Here is a 24,246-nt window from a genome sequence, read left to right on the forward strand (position 1 = left end):
ACCCTTGTATTGCAATTCATTTGAAGAAATTCACAACGAAATATGCGATTCGTCATAATTTCATAATTAACATCAATGTTAGAACTATTCTAGTAATTCTACATTAATTGGATGTACATTGTTACTGAAGTTTTGAATTATTTTTTTTTATAGTGTGTATGCATCTACAACTGTTGCAAGTCAGTAAATCATATTGTTTTATAAACAAATCTCAATGTCTATCAAGTCAAAATCACCACATTTGAGAATCGTTAAAGTTGTGCCAGTCGGTATTCTTGCGTTTCTGCAGGTTAGTGCTACAAGCACAACGTTAATGCTGCTACCCGAGGAAAGTTGTTAACAAATAAAATTGGCAATTTTAGCTTGACATTGAGAAGAAGAAAAGGGGTGCCAATCGTTAGTGCTTGTTAATGCTATAGGCGTAACGTTAGTGCTCTTAAGTACACGAAGTTATTAACAAATTAAAGTGGCGATTCTGAGTTGATGACAAGCTAGAATGGCCATTTTTTAGAAAAAAAATAAATTTGTGACTAGCGAAAGGAATATCATTTCTTAGTGATACATTATTGCTACCAACACAATGTTAGTGCTGCTACGTAAGGAACATCATTTACAAATTGAAGTCGCTATTCTGGCTTGACTCTAACGTAGAATAATCACTTTTATAATATAACTTTTTGGATAAAATAACTAAGCAAGTCGTTATCACTACGTTAGTGTTGGTTACTGTTGCAAGCACAATGTTAGTGTGCTTCTTAGTCTGAAATGTTTTAATGAATTGACGTAACTTAAACCTAGAGTTTACGATTTTATTTATTAATAATTTTCAGTACTTAGTAACACTAACGTTGAGCTTGTAGCATTAGCGAGCTTGTAGCATAAGTGTAGCAGTAACGATTGGTACCCTTTTTATTCCCTTCAAAGGTAGTTTGAAAAAGTGGCGAATCTAGCTTGTCGTCAAGCCAAAATCACTACATTAGCTTGTTAATAACTCTCTGGAGATAAGAGCATTACCATTAACGTATCGCTAGCGAATGGCATCCCTTTAGTACAACCAAAAGTAATTGTGGTACAAACCGATACAAACGAAATACTTTTTTTTAATGATATACTGATATCATTTGTACCAAGAAGTGATTGACCAGGCTTACGAGGGTAGTGTAGGCTAACCTCGGCGTTTATAAAAATGTAGCATATACCTACTCTTATAACTTCCATTATTTTCCTGACCAAGTGTGTATATGGTGAACTATAAGAACAAAACCAGGGTATCCATATAATTAGGCAAATTAGCCACATAACTCTGGATTTGATGTAAAAATCCTCTGGATTCATATTTTTACAGAGTCTCTACGAAGCATATCAACGAAGCCCTGGAAAAATTAAAAAACAAACCAAAGGATAGCGATGCAGATTTAACATTGCTGGAACGACTTCTGGAAAAGGATCCAAGTGGTAAAATACCCATTATAATGGCCTTAGATATGCTGTTAGCAGGAATTGACACAGTAAGTTTTGAAAACTTATAATTTCTTTATAGGTTCTATTAGGTCATGTAGCAACTTAAGAGGAAGCAGTTTGTATGAATTAAGAGATTCGATTTGGTATGAGCCATAAACGCTTTTCATTACTTCTTGTCCATGAGATGTTTGGTCAATAAGCTATTTCTTTATGGAGTTTTCGATTATTAATATATAATAAATTATATTTCCATTCTTAATATATATAAATATATAAACTTCAATCAGTGCAGCTGCATTAACTTATCTGCCGATTATAATTGATTTCCTTATGGTCAATTAACATGCTAATGAAGCTTTATCAATACATTTGCATTAATGTATCTGCCGTTTACGATTGATTTCCTTATGGTCAACTAACATGATCATGAAGCTTTATAAGCACAGCTGCATTAATATATCTGTCGTGTACAATCGATTTCCTTATCGACTACTCATGAAGCTTCTATCAGTGCAACTGCGTTAATGTACCTGCCGTTTACAATCGATTTCCTTATGGTCAATTAACATGTTCATGAAGTTTCTATTAGTACAACTGCATTAATGTATCTGCCGTTTACAATCGATTTTGTTATGGAATTTCACATTATTAATATGCTCATGAAGCTTTCATCAGTACAGCTGCATTACTGTATCTGCCATTTACAATCGATTTCCTTGTGGAATTTTGAATTATTAATATACTCATGAAGCTTCCATCAGTACAGCTGCATTTAACATATCTGCCGTTTACAATCAATTTCCTTATGAACTTTCGGATTATTAATATGTTCATGGAGCTTCTATCAGTACAACTGCATTAACGTATCTGCCGCTTACAATCAATTTCCTTATGAACTTTCGGATTATTAATATGTTTATGGAGCTTCTATCAGTACAGCTGCATTAACTCATCAGCCGTTTATAATCAATTTCCTTATGGATTTTCGGATTATCATTAATATTCTTATGAATTTGCAGAAAGCTATTCTTCTTCTATATTGGACTATTGTGCCGTTATTCAGAAACAAAGATAACATAAAAACTTCATAGATCCGAAATGTACACTGTTAATGAACTACACTGACAAACTGTAAAAGGTGATCCTTCACATCAAAATAAATTTAAAAAAAAAATGTATATATGGACTTCTGGGAAATGATGCATAGTTTCAAAGCTGAGGCCGCCCAATAAGTGGGAAAAAGTAATAAATTGCAACACTCGTTACTTTGGGCACAAGAAACCTTGGGATGGAGGTAAATATTTGCGTAAATAAATATCACACATACGACATCCAAAAATGCATATTAATCTCTGCTCAATAGGTGCGCAAGAAATTCCTTACAAAGTATATTCCTTAGCATCCCCAGGAATGTTTCCAACAGAATTCCCAGCTGGTTTGAAGGCATGGGCTACCACTGACCTTGTATATTACTACTACTACTACTACTACTACTACTACTACTACTACTACTACTACTACTACTACTACTACTAATAATAATAATAATAATAATAATAATAATTATTATTATTATATACAAGATACACATAACAATGAACAAAAGATGGTTGGTGTGTGGACAGTCATAATAATTATTATGTCCATTATCACTACCTAAGTCGCGAAATTTAAATTGTGCTAACAAAAATCGCAAAGTAAAACAAATTTCGCGCAGCGTTACGAAATGATGCCCCGAAATTTTCAAATAGCCTCAAAATGGCTGCTATGTCATTGTTCTTAACTTCGATTTACTCGCTCTGCCTACGGAAACCGATCCACAGAGAGGAAACCTGCTTGATTGCCAACCAGTAGCTTGCCAGTTATAGAACACTATTACGTACAGGGCGGATCCAGGGGGGCGATCGGGGCGATTGCCCGCCCAGAAGAGGAAATTTTCTTATTTTATATATAAATAAAACCCACTTCAGAGTTTGGAACTCTAAGTAGTAGTATTACAACCCACCGCCCCCTCCCAGAAGTCCGTCCTGGATCCACCCCTGGTTACGGAGGAACCTACATGGGCGCGCGAGCAGTTACATGTTTCTCTCTGCTGGCAGTAGACAGCGCAAAGAATATAATCTATATATATAAAAGAGAACGCACAAATCCTTTGTGAACTCATCACGCTAATACGGCTGAACCAATTTCTTTCATTTTTGGGGGGTTATTATGATTTGGACCCTAGATGGTTTTTATCATATCACTTTAATTTTTAATTACCAGTGTCTTGAGATAATTGACCATTCAAGTGTCCATACGTACAAATCCTTTGTTATTAGTTCATCATAGGTAAAAATAAACGTATTTATATGCAACCCGCATGACCATGTGACTCGGCGGGTTAACATAAATGACAGGCGCTATAATAACATTTACTGCAATTTGAAAGCGAAAAAGTAAAAATTATCTAAGTAACAAAGTTTATTGCGTTCCGGGGTGACCGCAGCGAAGCGGGGCGGGTTAACATAAATGACAGGCGATATAATGTTAACATTTACTGCAATCTTCTATGGTTTTTATCATATCACTTGAAAGCGAAAAAGTAAAAATTATCTAAGTAACAAAGTTTATTGCGTTCCGGGGTGACCGCAGCGAAGCGGGGTGAACGCTGCTAGTAAACTATAAACGTATTATTTTAAATTAATTTATACATGTTATATTAAGTTATCTAAAGAAAAGTCGAGATTTCGAGAAAGAGGTCCGGATCCCCAGGACTCAAGCCTGTGTGTACGTCTATATTGACAGTAGTGAACACACTGAATACGTTGGCTGGAAATCGGAAGTGTTAGGAACAGCCAGTCGCCCAGTTTTTCATTTTTGAAATAACACGTACAGCGATGTATTCATTCACGCTTTTCGATGGCCCTAGCTTCTAAATTGTACACTTTTGCCCAAATGTCCACATCAGATTTGCTAACTTTAGTCCTGCAAATGTAAAAATTCTGAAAGACATTGCATTTACGGGGGGTCTTAAGCCCGGAAGCCTCCTAAATACGCCACTGGTCCACATGAATCTTCTTATATTGATGTGAGGAATCATCTCTTACAGTTTCTAGGTACAATTCACTAATGTGTATAATGAAGTATTTATATAATCTATGCTAAATTGAAGTTCTTAATACATACTAGATGTGTCTGCACTTGCTCTATTCTTAATATCAATTTATTAACGTCTGTTTCGCCACTATAGATACATTCCTTCCTTTATATATTTAATTTATTTTAGTGCTTTCACTTATTAATTTTCATAATTTATTTTAATGCTAATTGCATCTATGTTCAATTTGCAGTTTAATTTACCAGTAAGACTTCGAATATCTATATACATTTATATATCTTACAATTCCGTAATGAGTAGTTCATATTTCGTATTTGTAAAAGAAAACTCTAAATAACACTTTGTCACTCAGAATATACCTAGTATAATGTAATATTTAAAAACGCATAACCTGTCACAGAAAAGAGAAACCTCATTATACAAAATTAAAGGATGCCAATACACATAACAATTATTTGTACATGAAAATTTTAATGTATTGCTCCTTACTTTATTTTATAATTTGACTATAAAATGCAGTATCTTTCTTTATTGAATGAGGCGTTATATCATTTAAATATTATAATATGAATTATTACTCCAGCCATATTTATGACATCATTTGTTCTTCAAAAACGTTCCTCGATTATATAGGAATTTTACATTTCTTTTCCAGACATCTACTAGGTATGTAGTACTTACCTTACATCACCTAGCGAAACATCTGAACAAACGAGAAAAATTAGCAAATAAAATTTCTAAAGTAGGGTAAGTTGCTCATTCCAGAGACAGTTTGTATCAGGGGGGGGACCTACAACCCTTCTGAATTTATCAAGAACTTCTTTCAGTGCAGTCAGTTTTGCTGAAGTGATTTGTGCACCAATGAAATAGTTGGATACGACAACGAAAAAAGCTAGCGGGAAGGACATTTATGTTTTATTGTGTATAAAGTCAATTTTTGATTTCCACATTTTGGCACTACCTTTCCTACATATAAATGTGGGTGACAAGCAAATCACAGCAGTATATTTAAGATGTCTGTGCATTGTTTCTACATGTAGGTAGTATTATGCACTTCTTTTTTTAGAATTGGATTTTATTTATGATTTGAACTATGAACGTACCAAAGGACATATGTCTTGATGTATCTATAGACAATTTATAATGAGCACTATTTGTTGTAACGATCCTTATGAATATATATCTAGTTTTAAACCCAAGATGCACTTTTCAAGATGTATTGCAAATTCTTTCAACAAATGTCTTTATAAAACTGCAATATATTTATTTTTAAAAGTATGCTGTATTCCTTGTTATAAAGTTACTCCCATGGAGTAAGAACTCTAATTTTGATAAGAAAGAGGAAGCATGCTACGGTTTTTGGATAGTATTTTTATCATTTGCTTTGTAACAAATAAATTAGTCGTAGGAAATATTTGATTATCGTTAAATTAAATATTGTGTGTTGGTACCACAGTCACTGTCCCTTGGTATATACTCCAGTATATACCATGAGACAAAATGATCTTTCAAGCAAGCATTCTTCTTGTATTCTTCTCATTGCTGCAATATGTTTGTTCCAAATTTGCAGTATAAAGCTGAAAACAATCAATTTATCAGTAATATGTTTTTCTATTAGCATAGCACAAATATAGCCACTTCTATAAAGCAAAATATAGAAAGTGCTCCTGGGGTGAGCAACTTCCCCTAACACTTTATAAGAATAATTCAATCACCGCATACAGCCTTCAAGAGAATTATTAATATAATTGGGGCAATTCAAATGAAATCGACCAATGATGGTTACTGACAAAATTTAGTTTTTTAAATAATTTTTTAACCTAAGTTTGTACCACATTCAGGGATCTGAATGCACATATTCATTTATTTTTAGCAGAGCAGGTTTTGTCGTAGCGGCCATTTTTTATAGGAGCCTGAGCATATTTTGAACTTTTCAGAGGATTTCATTAAACTCTGTAACTTTTTAGGTTTTAAAGATAATGCGTTCAAACCAAAACGATATGAAAGTTAATGGAATGGACAACATTCTGTGTTCTGTGCACATTGAGACGTACTTCAGAACGTTGAAAGAAGAAGCTTTGAACATTGAGGTTGAAAACCTACAAATGGCCATTTTGGAATGTACATTTTGAAACAAAATAAATTAGACAAATCTTCTATTTTTTGTCTACATAGAGATTAGACTAGACAGGAGACAACGTTTCAAATAAGTTTCAGATCTGAGAACCATACACTTGATTTTTGGGAAATTTTTAAACATTGCAAATTTTCGAAAATCGTGTATTTTCACCACCAAATATCTCAGGAAGGACACAAGTGAAAATTTTCAAATTTGCCCAAAGTAGTTGATAGTTGTTCACTAAGAAGTGAGTAAAATTGCATCACTGAGACTTGAGTAGTTTCTGAGTTATAAGTTTCTTCTTCACTAGGACTTAATATCTTGAAGCGCCATGAGGAGTGGATATAAACTTTGTAGCAAAAGTTAAAATGACACGACAGTAATGTTTAGTGAGTAAAGCATGCATAATTCATGAATCATATCTTGTACAAAAAACGAAACGCCTCTGTTATTTCTTTTCTGCCTATAACGCTGCTGTTACGACATCAGTGAGGTAAACACTTGACTAATTTGTGTACAGAGTTCGGCACTGATATTGAAAGTACGACCTGTAAGAGTTGTGAACTCTGTGGGTGTGAGTTTCCGGAGAAACTTAGTGATTGGCACTCACACTTTGTCATTCGTAGATAGTTTAAAAAAGGTTCTTGGGCCATGAAGATGGAAAAGATTCCGGTGTTTCGTTTATTTTCCTGACTGGTATCTTTAATTCTTCCAATCCACCATTTCTTGTCGTAAATACAGGCTGCGGTATCATTTAGGTAAAACATTTTAAAAAAATAAATAAATTTTGTCAGCAACTTTTGACCTGGAAATTGATCGATTTCATTTGGATTACCTCAATTCCTATTTTTTTCACATTTCTATTCCAGACTTCTTTGTATGTAGCATTTACCTTATACCACCTAGCAAAGCATCCTGACAAACAAGAAAAATTAGCCAATGAAATTGCGAAAATAGTGCCTTCCAAGGATGATCCAATCACTGCAGATAATCTTGAAGATGCCAAATATTTGAAGGCATGCTTGAAGGAAACGTTAAGGTAAATATTATTCTCATATGCTAATATCTGTTTTTTATCATATTTAATGTGATACGAAATGTCATCTTTCAGGTTAACGTCCCGCGAGTATGCCCTTTAGTCTAAGGGACACGATGATTAAGGCAAATGAGCGATCATGGAAGAATTGATGGAATGATAAAGTGGAAGGAAGCCCCTTGAAAACTCACGGACACGATGTTGTCCATAGCAAACTTACTTGATCGGGCATCGAACCGGGGACCCAGACACCAAAGGTAAGAGCTGTACCGCTGAGCTACCGTGCCTCCCCTAATATATGAGAAGTACTATGAGACTAATCAGAAATGGTCATCTTTATGAGGCTGGATTGCAATCTCAGCATGTGGTTCTTCCTCTTAATTAATCTTTTTGGTGCCTTCTCTATTCTTTTTCTTTTTTGATCTTACATATTATAAACAAGGAGTCATCTAGAAGGTATTGTGTGAGGACTGTGATATGTCATATATAGGAGGGACAGGAAAGAGAATGAAAGAAAGGATAAAACAACATAAAGATGATGTGAGAAGGAAGAAATATACCAATGCCATATACAAACGTGTTCAAGAGACTAATCACGGAATTAATTGGGATAAGACGAAAGTATTGGAGATGGAGAAAAGAATGATAATAAGGAAGTGGAAAGAAGCAGATTGGATAAAGAAGGTAGGAAGAGATAAACTGATGAATTGGACAGGGGACTTGCCTATTAATGAATTATGGCAAGGAAGATTGGATAGCGTAGACAAGAAGAAAATAAAAAAAAAACGCCCTTATAAGAACCAAAAATGGAGGAACGTAATTGGTTGGAAAGTGAACACGGAGACTTAAGGGATTGGTTGAAGGCCTCAGCAAATAGAAATTAAACTTTTTCATAACAATGACTATATAATGTCTGTATTTTCATTTATGTTCGATAGTGTCTGAAGAAGGATATGTTAGATATCCGAAACCGTTACATATTATAATTTAAAATAAAGTGGGTTTTAAGCTTTGGTCAGTGTTTCTTTTGTTAGAAAAGCTCTATTTTCCTGGTTATTAAAAAAATATGTAATGTGAGATGTTACAAAGCTTGTTTTTCTACTTTATCTTTATCCTTCAATTCGAAACTTCACACAGCACATTTCACAGCATTTCACATATAACAATTCAAAATTTTTGTAGGGTTTTGGAAAAATAACCTTACCGTTGGGTTTCTCTTCGAACGAGGATGTTGTTTAATATGTCACACAACCATGTTGCCATTCAAAATAAACAAGTTGATTCCAAGATGGCGGACGACAACATTAGACACGTAATAATGTTTTCCCTCTCGCACTAGAATTGATTCCAATTGACTCCTCTTCGACTGCATTTACAGTTTCTCAAATCTTTAGCCCAGTCCAGATTTTGTATTTCACTTAACAAAATATTGTCTTTCAATTACTTCGGACACTTTGACATTTTCCAATATGGCGAACGAAGAAGTTGCGGGATTTTAGTATGTCATTTAAATAATCTTTATCAAAATCTATGTCAAATTTTAACTTTTTAATAATTACTTCCTAAGTTTAATAAAATTTTAAATCAGTTTGACGATAGATTTCGGAATTTAAGAATATAGAGCTAAATATTTCTAAAAGTATGCGTTTTATGAAAAATTGTTTCTCTATAAAAATAATATTTTGTTATCTATGTTCTGTAAAACGACACTAAGTTTATCTCCTTATGTTCAACTATAGCGAAGATATTGCTATTTTTATCTAGGTATTTTTCATTTGACACTAACAGCGGCCATTTTCGAATATGGCTTCGAAGGTCATTTGAGATTTCAGGGGACTTTTAATACGTTGTTTAGAACACCATTCCCAACATCTGCACCAGGTTTCATATTGTTACTAATTTGTTCCTTACTTTTTCTTAATTTGACTGCACTAACAGAGAGAATCTCTAAGGTTAAGGTTCATTAGGAGGAGGATGAGAAATGAAACGTGATAAGTAGTGAATTTTTAGTATTTTTGATCTTAGTAGGGTGATACACAAAATGAAGAATCTAATTAAGAAAATATTCTAAATCGAATGCAAAGAGCTTCTTCTCGTTATCTGTTGCTCTTTTTGTTCTATGGCAAAAAATGTTGAAATCATAAATTGATGATTTTTTACAACTGCCGGTTTAAATAGAAGCTTTAGTTGCTATTACATTCATATAAGTTCAATTTTTACTCATCTAGAAAAACCATTTCAGACAAACATAGAAAAATATCACATGCGAATTAACTAAAAAATACAACCAACTGTTAACCTTAAATAAAGGAAATCACTTAAGTGTAAAAAATGGTGTAGATGTAAATAGAATGAAAGTATAATTGTGGTACAGTACAACCACTCAAATCCGAACCCCGGAAATCCGGAAACCCGGCAAATCCGAACACGTTCTCAGGAGAAAAAAAAACTACAGCTGGAAAATGAAAAAAATAGATTTAATCACACAAATTTGTTTTCTTTTAAGGTTTTAACATTTTTAGACTTAATGCTTATTCAAAATCATTATCTAATTATATTCTTACAAGAAGACAGTTATAGATATGCGACAATCATTTTGGACATGAGTGTACTCCCGCCAGTCAAGGTCACTGCCCTTTCGACCACTGGGCCACCCTGTCTAACCTCAGTCGTTGTTTTACCACCAATTCAATGACGAAATAAGTACGTAATATTATTTCCCGGGTAATGCGAACCCCCCGAAATCCGAACAGGCTTCAGCCCAAATTAGTTCGGATTTGAGGGGTTGTACTGCACTCGTAGATATTAAGTTTGAAGTGTCACTTTGATTTTTATTGTTTAAGGATAACTCCCATAACAAACGCCAATGGAAGAACAATGGTTAAAGACATAGTAATAGCAAATTATAGGATTCCAAAAGGCGTAAGTACAAATATAATATATTTTTCCTATCATGCTTTGTTTCCGTATTGTTAAAGTATAAATTATAAACACAACTACACAATAAGGAAGAGGGAAGAGGGAGCAGAAATTAGTCTGTTGAAACTGTTAGGCTACGTGTTTGTGTTTTTATATATTTGTGTCACATAACCTTGCTCATGTGTGTTATATAGTATGTTTCTATCATTCCAAATTGATCAATAGTCTTTTTTTTTTTTTTTTTTTTTTTTTTTGTAACAGAATTTAACGTTGTATGAAACGTACGTATCATCTTATAGGGAGGGAAATTAGACAATCTTAAAGAAGAAATGAAACAAAATAATCTAGATTTGGTAGGAGTTTGTGAAGTTAGATGGGAAGATAATGGTGTGTTGGACAGCGAAGAATATAGGATATTTTACGCAAGTAATCAAAAGAGCGGTCGTAATGGTGTAGGAATAATTATTGGTAAGCGCTTAACCTTCGGATACCTAAGCGGGATACAAATGTACCCCATGCATATGTTTTACTGTATATTTTATGTCACAGACACCGGAAGTTGACCAACGTTATTTACATTGTAGGTCATACTGTAAGGAAACTTATTTCCTCAATAACAATTATGTTGTAAGGTAATCTGCTTACGTATGTGGCTAAAACTACACTGGAGGTACATTTGTAACCCCCTTTGGATATCTATGTTACCATATTTGTTTCAAGTATTTGATTGTTCTATTTTACTATTGTAAACAGCAAAATAAACAACGGGTAATATTAGAGCCTATTGCAATATATTGTTGTAGAATTGCATTCAAATTCCATTATTGCAATCTTTCCTGCCACAAAAAAATATTACGAAATTAATACACTTCTATAGCGTATAAACAAATTTCCTTTTCGCTAACTTACCTAAACTTACCCTAAAATAACATACACTAACAAAACCAACATAACCTAACAAAGCACAACATAACATAAGCTAAGATACCAATATTATCGATGCCACAAATAAGGATGTTACTAACTGCACAAATTTGTATTGGGATATACCTCTACCAATGTTGGGGATCCGAAGTTAAAAAATATCATGGATATCCGAGCGTTAAAAGAGAAGGTATAGTAGTGAAAGTAAAATGTGTTGATGGGAGGGTTATGATTAGAGCAACCCACATTATGCTTTATTTTTTGTTTAATTATGCTTTATTTTTTTCTAATTATGCTTTATTGTTAATTTCAATCATTGTTTTACATTAATCGCGTATAATGTATAATATTTACTATATATTAAATATTCTAAATATCTTGATCTATTTATTAATATTTTATGCAACCAGTTTCTTTCATATTTAATGAAATTTCTACTTAATGCATTGGAAAGAGATATCTGCTCGAATCAGTTTTTCTTATCACTCGTGTGCGGCTTGGGTACAAAACCTCGCGGCCAGAACCTCGCGGCGACAACCTCGCGGACCAAAACCTCGCCGCCCAAAACCTCGCGGGACAAAATCTCGCCGGGCCAAAACCCCGCCTGACCAAAACCTCGCGGGCCAAAATCTCGCTGGGCCAAAACCTCGCCACCCAAAACCTCGCGGGCCAAAATCTCGCCGGGCCAAAACCTCGCGCCCCAAAATATCGCCATACCCAAAATCTCGCCTGACCAAAATGTAAATGTTCCAACAGATGATAAGGATGACGGTATGAAAGACGCTGTTTCAGAAGAAGTATCACGGGTATTTGACCAAGCCCCGCGATACCACATGAAAATTCTATTTCTGTATTAGAGGATTTCAATGTGAAGGTATGGCGACAGGATGTTTTTAAACTGGTTATAGGGAAAGAAAATCTGCATAAGGAAAGTAATGACAACTAACGAGGTTAGTTTCGTGAACTTGGAACATCAAGAAACTTAAAATTTTAACAAAAATCTAATAATATTTATGAAAGTATGAAATAATATATGAGTTTTTACGACGTCCCTTGATTATGTCCTGTAGGTTAAAGGAGACATAGATGACCAGTGTGAAGGAAATGATCGAATAAAGAAAGTGGGAGGAAACGGGAATAACCCGAGAAAGCCCACGCACACGATGTTTTGTATATTATTATTATTATTATTATTATTATTATTATTATTATTATTATTATTATTATTATTATTATTGTTATTATTATTATTATTATTATTATTATTATTATTATTATTATTGTTATTATTATTATTATTTGTAATGTGGAATTGCATATTAGGAAACACATTGGGTAAATTCTAAAGAAAAGTTTCATTCGCGGCGAGGTTTTGGCCCGGCGAGGTTTTGGCCCGGCGAGATTTTGTCCCGCGAGGTTTTGGGCGGCGAGGTTTTGGCCACGCGAGGTTTTCGCCCGGCGAGATTTTGTCCCGCGAGGTTTTGGGCGGCGAGGTTTTGGCCACGCGAGGTTTTGGACGGCGAGGTTTTGGCCACGCGAGGTTTTGGGCGGCAAGGTTTTGGCCACGCGAGGTTTTGGCCCGGCGAGATTTTGTCCCGCGAGGTTTTGGCCGGCGAGATTTTGGGCGGCGATGTTTCGGCCGCGAGATTTTGTCCGTATACCCTCGTGTGCACCTTCGAGGTGCGTATATACAGAAAGGGAAAGTAAAAGATGCCACCAAAAAGTACAGAAAGTGCTCGAGTTCAAGAGATACACATAACAGTACAGTGTGGAGTTCTTGTATACAATTCATTGTTGGCGGAAAGTTTTCTTCTTCTTTTACCTTTTTTCTCCACATCAAAGGATTACACCGAAAAGAAGTTTACAGGAATAAAAATAAGTTTTTCCTTGTTGCATTGTTATGTTCTTAATGATTTTGTGTTGTAAATATTGGTTTTAAAAAATATTAATACAGTATGTTAAACTTGCAGTTAAACAGAATTTTTCAAGAATCGTGCTATATATTTTAAATTATACTTTATTCTTTATTTTCTAAAATTATGCTTTATTATGCTTTTAAAATTAGCTTCTTCTGGACCCTTAGACAACCACAACCATGTTTAAGGTACCAACCATATGTGTAAATCGCTATTATGCTTTTTATGCTTTTGGGTTGCTCTAGTTATGATATTAAGACATATATATATCTTTCAGAACTAAACATTTTTAGTGGAAAATTAAATTTAAAACTGATAACGTATTTTAATTGATTTTCTCAAATTTTGAATACATTCCATATAAAAGAAAAGAAGACAGCTATACAAATGATTTTATACTTGATGGATGTACTTCACTTTTTTAGACAATGGTAACCATGCCTCATATGTTCTTGTGTCATATGGAGAAGAACTTCCCTGAGCCAATGAAATATATTCCCGAAAGATGGTTAAAGACTAGACAGAAGGACAAGGCAGAAGGATGCCCCGTCAAGGAACAGAAAGTTCATCCATTTTTATCCTTGCCATTTGGATTTGGACCTCGATCATGCGTGGGACGGCGGTTTGCTGAAATTGAAGCTGAAACTCTAATGATCAAGGTGGGTTTTTGAAATTATATTTATAGTCATTTTTACTGTGGTTTTACATTTCTATGACGTTGGGTACTTTAGTATTGCTTACGTTAATTCAGATTAGAAAAAGATTGCTTATGCTATGTAACAATAGTTTAATTTGAAAAATGTTTGTTTAATTTTGTCGGGATTAGCTACATTGAAATTTATTAAGAACACTGTGGGTTACTTGAGTTTAGGTTTGCTTAAGGGGGCAGACTACTAAATAGTTTTCAAAAGCTAACAATTTTTCTTTTGCCAGTTTTTCGTAAGTGAAATGAGAATGAAAAGTAAATTACGTCAGTAATAGATAATGTTATTCTACATCCAAAAATACGAATCGGAAGAATTTTCAGTGTTGCTATCCATAGAAATTATAGTGTGACCAGAATTTAAATTATCCAAAAATCTAGGTTAAGGCAGCGACTAGAAATGTGAGCTCAACGGTATTTGATGACTTATTATACTGTCTACGTTCCTTGTTAGCTACTTTTTAAATAATATTTGTATTTATTTTGTAATAAAGAGTACAAAATAAATAATTTTTAATTATCACTAGAATTAAAATACAAACATTATTTAAAAGTAATTAACAAGGAACACAGACAGCATGATAAATCATCAATTGCCGTTGAATTCATTTTTCTAGTCGCTGCCTTAACCTAGATTTTTGGATAATTCAAATTCTGGTCACAATGTAATTTTTATGGATTCCGACGCTGAAAATTCTTCCGATTCATATTTTCAGGCATAGAATAACATTATCCATTACTGAGGTAAGTTATTTTTCATTATCTCTTTTCACTTACGAAAAACTGGCAAAAGAAAAATTATTAGCTTTTGAAAAATATTTAGTAGTCTGTCCCCTTAAGGTAATTAGCGGATGATATGAGGACAACTTAAAGAAATGGAGAGATTTTTATTAAATACGTGGAAGGATATTGTTCTAGAGGTAACGCAAAGCAAACTAAATACATGGAATTTTGCCGTGAGCGTAATATAGCAAATTATTGATACGTTATAATATCAGATAACTATTTGCACAAAGTGGGTACTTTCAAATATCTAGAATCAACGTTAACAGACCAAAACAATATCCATAAAGAAATTACATGTCGAATAAAAGCAGGAAATTCATATTATTATTCATTCAACACTTTTTTAGTCTGTGTGAATTATTGCGGGAATTTTTGAAGCTTAAAATGTTCAAAACAATATATTATGATTGTTGTGTTGTATGACTGTAAAACATAATTGCTTACTTTACAACGAGATACTTTGTATCGGTCGATAATTACCTGTATCTTGGGCAGAAAGTGCTTCTACATAAGCACTATACCTGATATAATGTTACTTAAAAATAACAAAAGAAGAATGTTTTTAAGATATAAGAAATATACATTATTATTGTATAGTTGGTTGCTATGTAGTTGTTTATAGATACTCAATGGACATGTTTTGATTGCAAGTCAGTTTGTGTGAATATACGTTAAAGGAGTATCAACGAATAAATTATCTAATACTTATCATGGACTTGTAATTTCAGTAGAAAAGGTGATAATACTAGTGAATATAATTACGGAAGATATTTTAAGGTGTAAACAATTATTGCCACTAAAGATTTACTTATATTATTAGCCGAACCAGGGTTGATGACTACCTTTGGTGAGTCGTTGTAAAATTTTTGATTTACCTCACCCGGGATTCTTGTAAATTCATATCCCGAAGTCTAAAGTAAGGGTGAATTTACCTCAGTAAGAAGGTTCATGAATACGAACTCAACTATTCTCAGAAGTGGCAGAGTAATCACAAGAAAAATTATGATCGGTGAGATAGTAGAAAATGAAACTGTTGACAGTGTTAACAACGAGCAAAATATAGCTCCCATTACACCCGAAATGTTGACATTAGAAGACAAAATTTTAATGGCATTACAGCGACAAGAACACCGACTGGAACAAAATTTAACTCAGATGTCTAACGAATTAAAACAAACGGTCCAGCAAAAATCCGAAGAATCAAGTAGACAATATGAAGAATTAAGTAGACGATTGGAGCACATAGATCAAAAGTCAGAAGAATTGAGTAGAGGATTGGAACAAATAGATCAAAAATCAGAAGAGACGAAACAATCTGTTATCCAGGCGGTGAGAGACATCACATTACAGTTTGATGAAAAGCTAAAAAGATTATCTGAAGATTGCCAGGATAATTACAACCATGTAATCCAAGAAGTCAATTGTGTAAAAAAGGATTTGGAAGTAATAGAATCTTCTGTTCGTCAGCAAAAGATTCAGGTCACTGATAATTCTAACCAAATACGTGCAAATACTCAATTGATATCTACCTTACAAGAGGAAATTAGGACGTTACAGATTAAGGACAACGCATACCACAACAACATGGTTAATGATCGTTTGGAGTTCCCTTGTTCACAAGAGATGCCCTCGCATTCACCCGCAGCAGATCGACGTGGACCTTACGTTATCTCTTCTTCAAGTAATCCATCCGATGAGGACATTATTTTGGAAAGAATTCATCCAAGGAATACAGATGGGCGGAAAAGAGATGGCGGAACCACGCATAACGCAGTAGGTAGAAATTGTCACTCAACACGAACACGAAACGGTGAAAGGAATGTAAAGTTAAGTGTAAAGATGAGCGAAATACGTGCTATGAGTAAGTTTAGTGGTAAATGTAATGAAAATGCTACTTCTTTCCTAGAAAAATTTCAGGATGAGTGCAGTATAATGTGTATAGATAAATCCCAATATATGAAACTAATCCCTCATTTACTACTCCCACCATGTTCTTTATGGTTTAAAGCAGTACGGGATCATGTCAATACATATGAGGAATTCAAAGCCGCGCTGATTGCAAATTACGAAAACGACTTTTTACTTGCAAACAGAGATGCCACGATTAGAAACCAACCTTTTAATCCTCGCTTGCATAAATCTGTTGTTGATTTTGTTGTAAATACGTATAACGAATTAAAAGTCGTAAATCCGTTGCAATCGGAATCTAAAGTGATTGCATCTATTCGAAATCTACTACCGTTTAAATTACAACAAATCCTGTTTTCTACGCAATGCATGAGTTTTAATCACCTATTAATCCTTGTCCAATGTTATGAAACTCAATACCATGCACAGAATCATCAAGCGGGATTATGCAAAATTAAAAATAATTCAGATCACCTTGTACCTGTTCGGAATCTAAATATCCGTAATGTAAACGATACGGAACACAACCTAAATCGAGTAAATTTAAACAATCAGAACGAGCAAAATAGGCAAAGATATGTTGGGAATCCACCTAACCTAATTAATCGTGACAATCCTTATGTCAGACCATATAACCAAAGTAGATTCAAAAATAGACGAAATACATGGCGAAATTCCAGAAATACAGTAAACTACATGGATAGACGTAATCGTAATTCAAGAGATGGCACTTCATATCAAAATCAAAACAATGACGCAATTCATGTACAAAATAATGCGGAACATAATCACGATTGTGCAGTACAATGTACTTTATTAGAATCATATGCAAGTACGAATTTAAACTGACTGCAGTTGATATAGTAAGGGTTAAACCCATATCAATTATAGATTCTTATAAATATTTATCTTCAAATTTATGTGTTAATATTAATAATGAAAACAACCCTTATGACTTTGAAGTACAACACATTAAAGGAGTAGGTAATGGACCCGTAGATACTTTATTACTTCTGTTTCAATAAATGATAATTTTCAAATGATTTCAATTCTTTCTTGTTAATGTGAAGAATTATAGTTCGATGTATAATTGATTAAAAGCAAAGGTTATTTATATTATATTGATTTGTGTTGAAACTTAATTATCAAGGATTATGTTAAGTATAAGGTTCATTCTATTAAGCTAATTATCCGACGACTGTCTTCATGTGCCACCTTATATGTTACTCGAATAAGATTCTTCTGTATTCTGACGCCTTATTGATACGATGTATACATTAAAAATATCATCTAACGTAGCTGTTATATAATGCGCCCTGGAAAAATCAAACATTGTTAACATCACCGTTTTTAATGATGATTGAAACTGTTGATCATTGTGATTTATGTTTTAAAATGTAATTACCTCTTACGTTTTTGACTTCGCATCCTTCGTTGATTATATTAGTAAGCGACGACGTTTTTATAATAAAAGATAAATATTAATGAAATAAAAGATTTATTATAAATGTATTTATATGAAGAAAACTTAATGAAGTTATATACGAGGGGCGATCAAAATGTAAAAGGACACAATTAATATAATATCATTATTATAAACGGACCAGTGGTTCTTAAATATAAAAATCAAGCTACCTTGTAACTTTTATATCTAGTCCCATTATCGGGCGACATTTTATACAACGAGATACTTTGTATCGGTCGATAATTACCTGTATCTTGGGCAGAAAGTGCTTCTACACAAGCACTATACCTGATATAATGTTACTTAAAAATAACAAAAGAAGAATGTTTTTAAGATATAAGAAATATACATTATTATTGTATAGTTGGTTGCTATGTAGTTGTTTATAGATACTCAATGGACATGTTTTGATTGCAAGTCAGTTTGTGTGAATATACGTTAAAGGAGTATCAACGAATAAATTATCTAATACTTATCATGGACTTGTAATTTCAGTAGAAAAGGTGATAATACTAGTGAATATAATTACGGAAGATATTTTAAGGTGTAAACAATTATTGCTACTAAAGATTTACTTATATTATTAGCCGAACCAGGGTTGATGACTACCTTTGGTGAGTCGTTGTAACTTTGAGGGGAGAACGTAGACTGGAAGTATTTGATAAAAAACCTTGAGGGTCCAAGTGAGACTGGAATGGGGAATGGCGGAAACTTCATAATGAGGAACTACATAATTTATACCGTTTACCTAACATGGGTAGTTAGGGTGGTGAAGTCTGGGAGGCTCATGTGGACAGACCAAGTAGCCAGAATGGAAGAAAGTAAAAACCACTTTCACAATTTTAGGTGAAAATCCAGTCAGAAAAAGACCATTCGGAAGACTTAGGTGCAGATGGGAATACAATATAAGGATGGATCTGGTCCAAATAGGTATTCAGAGTAGAAACGTGTTCTAGTTGGCTAAGGACAGAAGTCAAGGGAGAGTCTTGGTGAATGTTGCATTGAACCTACGAGTTTCATAGGCCTTAGAGTTAGTTAGTTATAAGTTAGCCTTACTGAACTAGTAGAGGCATAATTCGACTAGCTCTCCGAGCTCTGTTACGTTGTCATTAAAGCCAATCAAAGATAAGCTTAAGTAACGTAAGGTATCTTAAGGTAAACTCGACTGACCTAAGCTACTCTTAAATAACCTAAGCTATGCTCAACTTCAATAACAAGTTAAGCAATGCTAAAATAAGTTTAGCTAATGTAATTTAAAAGAACCTAAGTTAACGTAAACTAAGTCAAGCTAAGGTAGCATAATTTGTGCTATGACAAAATAAGCTATCTAAAACTAAACTAGCTGGGATAATAAGTACTGTTGCAAACGACGCGAAAAGTTCCACGTCTCGTCTCGATTCCTCTCCGAAAAACGAGACGGGAAATACATTATTAAATTCCAGACAACACGATAAATCTCTCGAGAGACCAGTTCATTCAAGTTTTAGATCTCAAATACTGTGTCAGTGTTTAATTATGCATAGTGGAATATCGATAAATCGATGAAAATATTCGATTCTTAGTGAGAGCTCATGAGGTTCGGATCCCACATTAAGCTGTAGCTTCGTGTGTTATATAGCCTGGGTACTGAAAGGAACGCAAAACTTCGATTCAACCAAAGAACCACCACTTTGCAGCATATATCCTACTCTTCAATGAGAATGGTTATACCATGACCCTAATAATCTCGCCCGATTTCCAACGAATTCATGCCAAAATCACAACCTGAGGAAAACTGATCTTTGTTAAAGAATTGTTAATAATTACACCAAAGATAACTAATGTAAAACGTTTTATTATTTCAGTTGTTGCAGCGCTTCAGAGTTGAGTACCATTATGGTGAAATGACATTTGACTGTAAAGCCATTAATCATCCGAAGAAGCCTTTAAAATTCCGTTTATTGGACAGAGTGTAAAAAAGGTATCATTAATAATGTAAAAATATTTTATGTAACATTTCTGTATACTTAATAAAACAAACAAATTGCATTTGTAAATATATATTCGTGTTTAATAAAAAAATAAAGTTTAATTACAAATCAATTAATTTTCGAAGTTTGGGTTTATGATTTATTAATTACTAGTTGAATATACCCATACTTCGCACGGGGACTGTATTTGGAAGTCAACGCCTGTGGGGGTATCACCATTGATCTCAGCGACCACGAAAACTATGGATTTGATACTAATATCGGTCATTTTGGGCTATTTTTTACGTGTTTTGGTATGCCGCCCTGCGCTGACTCCCGGCCTGCATACAATTGTAACTAAATTTGCAAGTCATCGCTAATGGAAGTGTCACCATTGATTTCAGCGACCGCGAAAACTATGAATTCGACACTAATATCGGTCATTTTACATGTCACGGTAAACGCCTCCCTGAGACCGCCCTGGTTCGAATTTTGACAAAAAAGTTTAACTCTGGTCTGGAGCTTGGACCAAGGTATTCGTGATTAAAATTTGGTAACTCTCGGTCAATTTGTCTGGTTCCCAAGCCGGTTCCGGTAAACGCCCCCCTGAGACCCCCCTGGTTTGAAATTTAAAAAAGGCTTCGTCTTGATCTGGGGCCTGGGCCAAGGTACGCCTGACCAAAATTTGGTAACTCTTGGTCCACTCGTCTGGTCCCCAGGCTGCACACAGACAGACAGAAAAACACACAAACAAATTTTATTTTATTTATATTGGAAGATTAGAAGATAACAACTAACTTTATTATTAACCACAAATTATATATACTAATTTATTTACTCAAATGCTCTACTATGTCAAGGTCCTAGTTATCATTTTGACCTTGATAGTCAAATAATATGAAAGCATGCCAACATATTGTTTTCAAAACTCGAAATTCTGGGTTTCAAAGAAACTAGTGGTCTTTGTTGAACACAAATATGCTGTTTACAGAAACACCATTAACAGCGGAACACAAATTAATGTACAGAAACACGCACAAACGTGAAGACAAAAAAGTAATACCACTCTCAATCAGATTGCTTGCAAATCGTCTTTTTTTAAAGGTCAAACTTCGTTTGGAGATTGTCCTTTTCTAGGTGGCTGCCGGAAGATACCTAAACAACATCCAGCAGTAGTCTGACATCATCGTAACACTCCAGTTTTCCTGATACTGTCGTTCCATATCTTTGATGTCTTGATTGAAACGCTCCAACTGTTCTTCACTCACTGCTCCCACATTGTCGGGAAAGTAGTCGAGGTGGGAGTCGAGAAAATGGTCTTTTAAGATCATGAAGCAACCATGCTTTCGGAACGTGTGCAACATTTTTCCACCATTCCCTTGTACTGTGGGTCCTTTCGGTTTCCCCAAAACGTTTTGATGATCACAGTAAAGGCAAAAAAGCCTCTTTTTTGAGTTGGAGTCATTGAACTGATTAAGTCTTTGTCGGATATGACTTTTCTATTATTAGGGCCAACAAAAGCCTGCGTACTCGCGTACTCGTAGTACTTGAACAACAAACAGTGTAGCCAGAACTACTTACCAACATTTTACAAATCTAAGATGTAATTTCACTGAATAAGTTTTATGAACAAATTTATTGTTTTTGGTTTTTCTTTGAAATCTCCTACTCTCATTCATGACACATTATGATATGTGTCAGTGATCCCCATCAGGACCAATATAAATGTATTTTCATGTTTTGGGGAGAAGAGCACAAATATATTTAATCTTCCATGTTCATTTTTATTTTCGTATGATGCATTTGCAATTTAGCGATTTCCAGCTACCTGTTTGACCATGTTACATTTCGATTGTGCAAAAACTTTACGTCCCAGGAAGAAACGGAGGTCATTTTCGACTTCGGTGTACCCTGAAGCGTAAAAATCAGCTAAACTTATGCAAACAGCTTTTCAGTTGCAGACCTATGTAATTTAATATGATGAACATACACGATGTGATCAAAAGAATCCGGACACCTGGCTGAAAATGGCTTACAAGTTCGTTGCGCCCTCTATCTGTACTGCTGGAATTCAATATGGTGTTGGCCCATCCCTAGCCTTGATAACAGCTTCCACTCTCGCAGGCATACTTTCAATCAGGTGCTGGAAGTGGGCAATGAGCCCACCTTCACTCTTGGGGAATGGCAGCCCATTCTTCACGGGGTGCTGAACTGAGGAGAGGTATCGACGTAGGTCGGTGAGTCCTGGCACGAAGTCGGTGTTCCAAAATATCCCAATGGTGCTCTATAGGATTCCACTCAGGACTCTGTGAAGGCCAGTCCATTACAGGGATGTTATGGTCGTGTAAACACTCCGCCATAGGCCGTGCAGTATGAAGAGGTGTCCAATTGTGTTGAAAGATGCAATCGCCATCCCCGAATTGCTCTCCAACAGTGGGAAGCAAGAAGATGCTTAAAACATCAATGTAGGCCTGTGCTGTGAGAGTGCCACGCAAAACAAGGGGTGCAAACCCCCTCCAAGAAAAACACGACCACACCATAATACCACTACCTCCGAATTTTACTGATGGCACTACACACGCTGACAGATGACGTTCACCGGGCATTCGCCAAACCCACACCCTGCCATCGGATCGCCACATTGCGTACCGAGATTCCACACAACGTTTTTCCACTATTCAATCGTCCAATGTTTACGCTCCTTACACCAAGCGAGTCGTCGTTTGGCCTTTACCTGCGTGATGTGTGGCTTATGAGCAGCCGCTCGACCATGAAATCCAAGTTTTCTCACCTCACGCCTAACTGTCATAGTACTTGGAGTTAATCCTGATGCAGTTTGGAATTCCTGTGTGATGGTCTGGATAGATGTCTGCCTATTACACTTTACGACCCTCTTCAACTGTCGGCGATCTCTGTCAGTCAACATACGAGGTCGACCTGTACGCTTTTACGCTTTTGTGCTGTACGTGTCCCTTCGCGTTTCCACTTCACTATCACATTAGGCACAGTGGACCTAGGGATGTTTAGGAGTGTGGAAATCTCGCGTACAGACTTCTGACATAAGTGCCACCCAATCATCTGAGCACGTTCGAAGCCCATGAGTTCCGCGGAGCTCCCCATGTCTAATGACAACCGAGGTCGCTGATAATGAGTACCTGGCAGTAGGTGGCAGCACAATGCACCTAACATGAAAAACGTATGTTTTGGGGAGGTGTCCGAATACTTTTGATCACATAGTGTATGTACTCCAATTAATGTCTGATGCAGAAAACGTTACATTATTGTAAGTGTTAAGACTTATTTTAATTTTTATAAGTACATAGTCTGTACAGAAAAAATATTAATTATTTAAGTTAACTCTTGCTCTCAGCTTTCTAACAAAGCCTTCATGACACCGGATGGATAGAACAGACACTGTAGAACTAACTTTCAGTAGACGTAAGGATGAAACACAGAAGGAAGATAAGGAAATAAATTATATATGCTATAGTAAAGGATGAAAATATGTTCATGTGTCTGTAGGACCTATATGCGTCCTGCTTCCAGAAAAAGGGTTAAGCAAACTAGGTTATTTGCTTGAAGATTTTTTTCGTTGCTTTAGAGTACATAAAGGATTTAATTGGAATATCGAATTCAATTTTCAAAATACATTTCTTTTCGTTGAAGAATTTCAGAGCTGATGTACTTCTGCACATGTCATCAATCTTAAATAGCTTCAGAGATAGTGTTCTTCACATGTTATCCAATGTTGAAGAGCTTCAGACTTTATGCCATTCTTCACATGTCATTTAGTGCTAAAGAAACCCAGAGCTTTCTTCATCACATGCCATTCAATTTTTAAGAACTTCAGGGCTGTTGTCCTTCCCATGCGAACCAACGTTGAAGAGCTTCGAACTTATGTTCTTCACACTTTAAAGAGCTTCATAGCAGATACCTTCTTCACATGCCATCCAATGTTGA

The 24,246-nt window shown here is 35.0% G+C and overlaps 1 protein-coding gene across 1 annotated transcript in view; it reads left to right on the forward strand.

The window, feature by feature from the left end:
- The window catches only part of LOC145669659 (putative cytochrome P450 49a1), a 77,615-nt gene extending 57,202 nt beyond the window's left edge, over positions 1 to 20,413 (forward strand). Inside the window, exons 7-11 of the mRNA XM_081737913.1 lie at positions 1,346 to 1,508; positions 7,550 to 7,719; positions 10,560 to 10,638; positions 13,901 to 14,134; positions 20,182 to 20,413. Coding sequence (XP_081594039.1) covers positions 1,346 to 1,508; positions 7,550 to 7,719; positions 10,560 to 10,638; positions 13,901 to 14,134; positions 20,182 to 20,292 — 757 coding nt within the window. The 3' untranslated portion in view covers positions 20,293 to 20,413. The remainder of the gene's footprint in view (positions 1 to 1,345; positions 1,509 to 7,549; positions 7,720 to 10,559; positions 10,639 to 13,900; positions 14,135 to 20,181) is intronic.
- The last annotated feature ends 3,833 nt before the right edge of the window (positions 20,414 to 24,246 follow it).

This window comes from Thermobia domestica, chromosome 14 (genome assembly GCF_964235325.1).
Source record: "Thermobia domestica chromosome 14, izTheDome1.hap1.1, whole genome shotgun sequence".
Classification (NCBI taxonomy): Eukaryota; Metazoa; Arthropoda; class Insecta; order Zygentoma; family Lepismatidae; genus Thermobia; species Thermobia domestica.